General features: G+C 34.0%; 1 protein-coding gene across 1 annotated transcript in view; it reads right to left on the bottom strand.

Moving 5' to 3' along the window:
* Positions 1-7,213, bottom strand: part of LOC102671118 (rap1 GTPase-activating protein 1-like) — a 110,255-nt gene that overhangs the window by 73,388 nt on the left and 29,654 nt on the right. Inside the window, exon 2 of the mRNA XM_031509137.1 lies at positions 4,347-4,430. Coding sequence (XP_031364997.1) covers positions 4,347-4,430 — 84 coding nt within the window. The remainder of the gene's footprint in view (positions 1-4,346; positions 4,431-7,213) is intronic.

The following is a 7,213-nucleotide window of genomic DNA, read 5'->3' as shown; positions in this document are numbered from 1 at the left end:
ATATATATATATATATAAAAGTAATCGATAATCGATTCGATTTCATCCGATGCGTTTACTTTTATAAAGAAAAATCGAGAAACGTATTTTCGATTTCATTAGCAATAAAAATAAAACAATTTTATCCGTGTTCGTTTGACTTTTGCTTCAATTATCATTCAGCACATTTATTTATTTATTATTTACGCATTTTAATTTAATCCTGAAATTTATACAACTTGTCGCTTAAACAAATCGATAAAACATTCTCTCGTTTCTTTTTAATAATAATAATAATCGAAATGATTAAACGTAAAATATTCACGTTGACTTATATATAAAATCCGGCGTTGTAAACTCAAACAATTTCAATTTTCATTTCATCATTTCATTTTCGAATATACGGATAATTAAACGAAGAATGTTTAATTTTCTTAGACACGCATGTAAATTTACGAGTCACAAATCAATCAGAATCCTTTTAAAAAAACGCTTCAAACAATTGTTACGATCGTGGCACTCGAATATTTTTCTATATACCTCGCGAATTTAATCGATAATGATTAAAGAAAAAAATTCGATCCGTTCTCGACAACATCTTATTGCTTATTCAATGACACGTGACAGAGAGAGAGAGAGACGCGTGGTTGAAAACGTGTGTTATATTAATTAAATCGTTTCGGTAAAAAAAGATCAAAGAGAGCACGCGTCTCGTTCAATTACCCGAGCAAATTTCCATTTATGCAAATGAGCGGTAGGAGAAATGTGCGCTAACGGTGCCAAAAAGCGATGCATTCGCAGCGTTCGACTTTTCATTACGTTACGAAAGACCAATAAAATATCTCTCTCTTCGAAGAAGGATATAACATCGCAACAGGCAAAGCTATACGTTATTCGTGGTTCGTAAACTTGGCAAAGTGGGAAAAAACGCGGTTTAGATACGAATTTCTCCCCTTTCCCCTCTTCCGGGGACAAAGCTATAACATTTCGAAGGGATCGTGGCACGTGACATATTGCGCCGTCCGCGACACCCAATCCTGCCAATTTCTGGGAGGAGTGGGGGAAAAGTCGGTGGAACGAAAAATTAAACGCCTCGATGCCATTGTTGCCGATAATAATCCGGCGGTGCGCGAATGATTTCGATTCACCGTTCACCATTTCGGTCAGAAATCGGTTATAATGGATCCAATTCGACAGCAAATTGAACGCATTCCGCAAACTCGATTATTCGATTTTATACTTACTTCATAATTTTTATTTTATGTTCACGTGCACATCCATAACGGTAAATATAACAAATATCTTTTACGTATGGATAAAGAAATTTATGGGGAATAATATAAGGATTGGGAATGAACGTCCCCGCTTCCGATGATTTATAATTTCTTCATCTGATGTCCCAATGTGGAAAACAGCGGAGCATATGTGCGCCACTCGTAAACTACGCGGACACAATACCATCACTTGATTAGTATTGTTCCAAAACGTGAGCAGGAGCAAAGTCGTCGATCCCACCGCTCGACAGTTACACAGTTAGAACATTGTTTATACAGAAAATGCATCTAGCACACTTTTACACGTTATGTTCGTTCGTGAATCGATTCAAGTAGTGACACAACGATTTTTTTTTTAACTTAGTCTTGGAAGTATTATTTCGATACAATATTCGTTGTAAAGACTTTCTTAAATAAGACACATATTTTAAGTTTAAATTATGGATGATCTAAGAAAGGATGTCATCTTTCGTTGCATCGAATCTTGAGGGCGCAAACACGTGTGCATCAATGTGCGCACATGCGTTACCTCTCTACCTACACGATCAACCTCTGTTGCCCCAGCTATCTGCCTACCTACCTACCTACTCACCTACTCGTACATATCCATTCACCTAACCTGTCCCGTTTCTGCGCCACTTTGCTCTCGCTTAATGCGAGCAAACTATGCGAGTCTACTTGGTATACGCGGTTAAAGCCTTAAACGTGGCTCGCACGATGTTTCCGATTGCGCGATTAAAGTCGAATCGAATTCCATACCGATACTTTATTATATCGAACGCGGACAAATTATTAAATTTAAAACTCGAGTGGCTTAAACTCGAATCGGCCGGTATATACTTTGCAATTTAATTAACGTCACTGTCGATCACTCGTATTCGCACGAAATGAATATTTCGATGACGTTTTTTTCGATCGCATTATATAGAGTTTAAAATTTATCTCATGGATTAACTCTCTTATGGAAATGAGGAAGTTATGGAAATCGTTTGAATCGAAAAATATTATATATATATATATATATATATACACATACGTATTTCGAATCGAATGCAAATATATATTATTATACAGTAAAAGAAAATTCAAAGAGAAATCTTTTATCTAAAAAGAAAAAGGAATTCATAAATTAGAAATTGAAGAAATCGAGGAGTGTGTGCACAAAATATCTTAATCTTGAACGAAAAAAAATTGTCGAAAAGCAAGTGGAAAGAAATTGACGCGTGCTCTTCCACCAAATAATTCCATTGCGCGCATGCGTAACCGAGTCTCCTTAACGCGACTCTGCTGAGCGTGGAACGAAAGAAAGAATACCGAAGAACGTGCGGTGGATTTTCGTAAGATTAGCGCGTAAATACGCAATAAAGCGATAAACGAAGAGGCGTGGACGCTCACGATTGATCAGATAGATAACGTAGATGCCGTAGGCGATAACCTCCATTACGAATCACAATGCCGATTAATATGATAATTCGCATTCGATTGCGTGTTGTTTCACCGCGATTCTCTTATCGCGCGAGAGCACGGACAATGACTTCAGGTGGAAGGATCTGCTCGCGGGAAAAAGGGAGAATGAGGCAAGTTACGTAATACGGTGACGTGAGCGTACGTTGGAAAAGACAAAGTTCATCAAATTTAAATGAATTATTCCAGATATTATCGATTATTCAAAAATGAAATTACAGTGTTATGTACATTACAAATATGACGTAGGTGATATTTAGTTTGTTAGTGAATTGCTTTTTGCACATAATTCACACACAAAATCTCTTGGATTTATATATATACTAGACATTAGAACTTAGAGTATGTATAATATAAACAAAATAAAATAGTAAATTTATTCAATATTTTGTTTATGATGAAATTATAATTTTGCATTATCAAAATATATTATATATATTTTATAGTTTTTTTTTTTCAAATATTATAAAGTTTTCAATATTATTATATTAATTAATGAAAACCAAAATGATTTAATATTTAGAAATATTAATTTATATTTGAGAATATAAAATTATATATTTTTGATAATACATACAAAATGCGATAAATTAGATCGAAAATATCGTGTTTTAATACATATCGATATTAATCTGTATGACAAAGTCTGCTTGGAATTGTGTACATTATCTAAATATATGACGTGGAACTTGTGAAATATTCTGTTAAAAGAATACATTTATTAAATTTCTAAATACAAATAATATATAAATATCATATATTATATAAATTTTTTTTTTAGTATAATTTAAAAAATGTCGCCTCGAAAAAGATTACTTGTTACGAGACATATAAAAAATATCACAAACAGCATTTGTTCATAAAAGTTTTCACTTATCGCGAAAAATTTGGAATTATATCTAAACTCGTTCAAATCATCGATATCGTAACACATTGAGACGAAAATTTCGAATGACTTATGTATTCCATTACAACAAGCAAACTAATCAAAATAATTCGTTTTATCGAAATTTATTTTTATCTCTTCGATATATTTTTATATGTAAAATAGATAGCGTTAAATTTCGAAATAACAAAAAGAACAAATAATTGATGGTCTTCGAACAAAAAATTGTAATGCAAGCCTCTGCCTATTAAATCGAATCCGCATTAGAAGACGAGAGGGATAACGGTAGAAAAATAAAAAAAAAAAAAAAAAAAAAAAAAAAAAAAAAAAAAAAAAAAAAATGGAACAGCTTTAAAAAAACGAAAGGGGGAGGTAGAAGAAGGGGTTCCTTGTTTAGAAGGGAATACGGACGTTTTGACAGGGCTTGACGAATTTTGACAGGAGCCACGGCACGGCTGCTCGATTTCGAAAAGCCGCGCCGATGGAATCCATCGAGGAAAAGGAGAGGGGAGCGCACGAACCGTAGCGAAATCAACAATCGAAATAATAATGTAACGCGTACTCGATCGTTTCCGCTTCACTGTTACGTCTCGTCTCGTCGCGAATGGAACAATTGGAGCGACAGTCGTTACGGATAAGCTGTGCGACGGACGGATCGCGTTTTTTCGATTCTTATTCGTGTATGTTCAATGGATTTGCATGCGCGGTGCGTTACGATAAATTGAATAATTAGATAAACTCACCCCCTCGTACCTCCATCCTCCGAATTCCACCTCTTCTTCTGTACATACTCTACTAATCGTCCGTCAATCCATTTACTTCTGCCGCTTGAAACAATATCACGTATCATCACTTTATTCCAGTTTTCGAATCGGATATGATTCGGCGAGAGATGGACCGGAAAATTTTCATTTCAACGAAAAAACCATATTTTGAAAAATATTCTAGTCTGGTCCATTTTCCTCGAATCCATCGAAATAATTAATAATTCGAATCTCGAAACACCGATTGAAGCGTGAAATAGTGATCAAAGTGTAACAGCATTCTGTTGGCGACACGTGCGCTCATGGGGAGAGAGACCAAAACGATTGGGACGCGTGCTCCGAAAATAGGGTCAGATACTAGAGAGGGGAATACTCAAGCATACGATCGAAGAAGCGCGAAGGGTGTTCCATAGAAACCTGCTACAAGCACAGTACGTACTGCTGGAAAGAAATTTCGGGAGTCTGATTGGGTAATATGTCTATTTTCATGCATTTTTCTTTCTATTATTTTATTCTTTCTTCGTTACGTATACTAATTCAATTATGACAAAGAAAGGTAATAAAACGACGATCTGTATCTAAGTCATAGAATTCACAATATTTTAATGTATCGATATAATATACGTAGATTAATTATTTTTTTTGTAACGATAGTTTAATTTATAAATGTAATTTCGTATTCGAATAGTTAAAATAATCGTATATATACGAATAAGCTATATATATTATATTAATATTACATCGAAATAATTAATAGTTTTAGATGATTATTCTAATATAACTTCATAAATGAAAATAATTTTTACAATTCTGAAAGTTCAAATTGTAGCTCTTCCACTATTATGTAGCGTATGGTGTTAGAATCGTCAACAAAGCATTTAGAGTGGGGATAGAAGCGTCCTAGCGAAGGACCCCTCTTGCCCCTGTGCCGTCCCGCGAGACTTTTTTTCACCAGTGAACAGTATATACCTATTCTCATTTATCTGATATAACGCGCGTGCGAACGTTTTATTACCAGCTACGAAAGGCTAGTTCGCTTTCGAACGAAACTTGCCTCGCGTGAAAATTTCCTTTGGTTTCATCGGATTGGTTTCGAGTCTCCGATGCCGAGTGTCAGAATTCATTTTTTCGCGAAATTTTTCTCGAGCTTTGAAAACTGGGGGCGTTCCCTAATTGACCGCAATTTATTTTTGCGCGTCGAAAAAGAGCGTGGAGTTTCCAACGTTATCTCCCCAATCATCGCTATTCTATCCGACAAAGATGAACAGTCGTTCGTTCGTCTTCAAACTGACAGTTAATTTATTTCAACGAAATGTCCTACACGTGCAATACGGTATATTATTCGTTGGTAAAACGTTTCGGACATTTTTTTTTTTAATTCGTACCACCCACGGATGGAATTGTCATTCTCGTGTAAATTGTTCATTAAAATACACGCGGAAGATTTTTCAGATATAAAAGATATAAAATTGGTTAAAAACGATGTTCATTTTAATTTCTGCTTTCGAGAAAATTAAATTTGGCTAATTCTCGATTTATCGTATGTATTCGATATTTTTGAGGAAAAATAAGAGAAGAATATAAAAGTATATTATATAACATAAAATTACCAATTTTAAAAATTATAATGAACTGCGATTTATAAATTTTACTTAACTTATATTTTGCTTAGCATATTTTCACTTTTATATTTTTTTTGTATTAGTTTAATTGTTTTTTGAGAACAATATAGTATTATCGAACGAATTTAGAAATTTATATTATTTCTGCATGAGTTTAAGCTGGACCACAATGCAGCTGAAGTATCGAAATATTAGGTTAGCTCTCCGAGAAAATTCTATTGATTAGAGAACCATTCAGTTTTCAAAAATTGCTATAGAACGAAATAGACCGAAATCCATATTAAACAAAGATAAATTGAAAATGAAAGTGAAAGAAAAAATTCACAAACTAACATCAGAGTTAAACATATCTTTAATCACAGACATTTTCAGACATTTGAGTGAAATAAAATAAAAAATGACAATGGATCAAAAATTGCGACGTTTGAAAATGTGCTTATCGCGGTAGAAGTCCGTTTTTGAATAGAATTATAACCTGTGAAAAAATGTATATTATACGATAATCGTACAATACGATCTGGACAATGATGCTAATGAAAATTCTAAACAAATCTCTAAAAAAATAATTACATAGTGATTTGTAAAGAGAATAATTCTTTTCTGATTCAAAAAGATAACAGCAGCATCCTATTGCTAAGAAATTGATTAAGAAACAACCGACATTAGCCGATAGATATCTACTCTTCTCGACGCGTACATCACAAATTACCATACTCATCAGATATTTCACCAACCGATAATCACTTGTTTACGATTGTTTTTAAAAAATAAAATATTCGAGAAACTGTGATCGCACTTGAAGAATTTCTTCGCACTAAAACAATAGCTCATATCTCGATCGAATAAAGATTATTACTTCGAAAATATATTATTTTTCCTCCGATCAAAAAAAAAAAAACGGCAGTTTCATGCGATACGACCTAATACTTAAATAATTCTTACACGTATTGATAGAAATTAATTTACATTAAGTGAAAATTAAGTTTAAATTAAGGTTAAATTAAGTGAGTCCATTAGAACGAACGTGTTCCCTTGTGCGATCTATAGTTAATCTTGTTTTTTCCGGTGCGGCACAGACGTGTTGTATGCGTATACGGACGCAAAGGAGGGTCAAACTGGTGTGACACCGTCATTCCTATCACGTTCCGCCATCGGACATTTCGCTCTCGTTTCCGGCATACGATTTCCGGCAAATTAAATCCGCGCTGGCGTGCGCATCACTAC

This window comes from Apis dorsata, unplaced genomic scaffold (assembly GCF_000469605.1).
Source record: "Apis dorsata unplaced genomic scaffold, Apis dorsata 1.3 scaffold_129, whole genome shotgun sequence".
NCBI classification, from domain to species: domain Eukaryota; kingdom Metazoa; phylum Arthropoda; class Insecta; order Hymenoptera; family Apidae; genus Apis; species Apis dorsata.
This window is presented reverse-complemented; position numbering and strand designations above follow the sequence as displayed.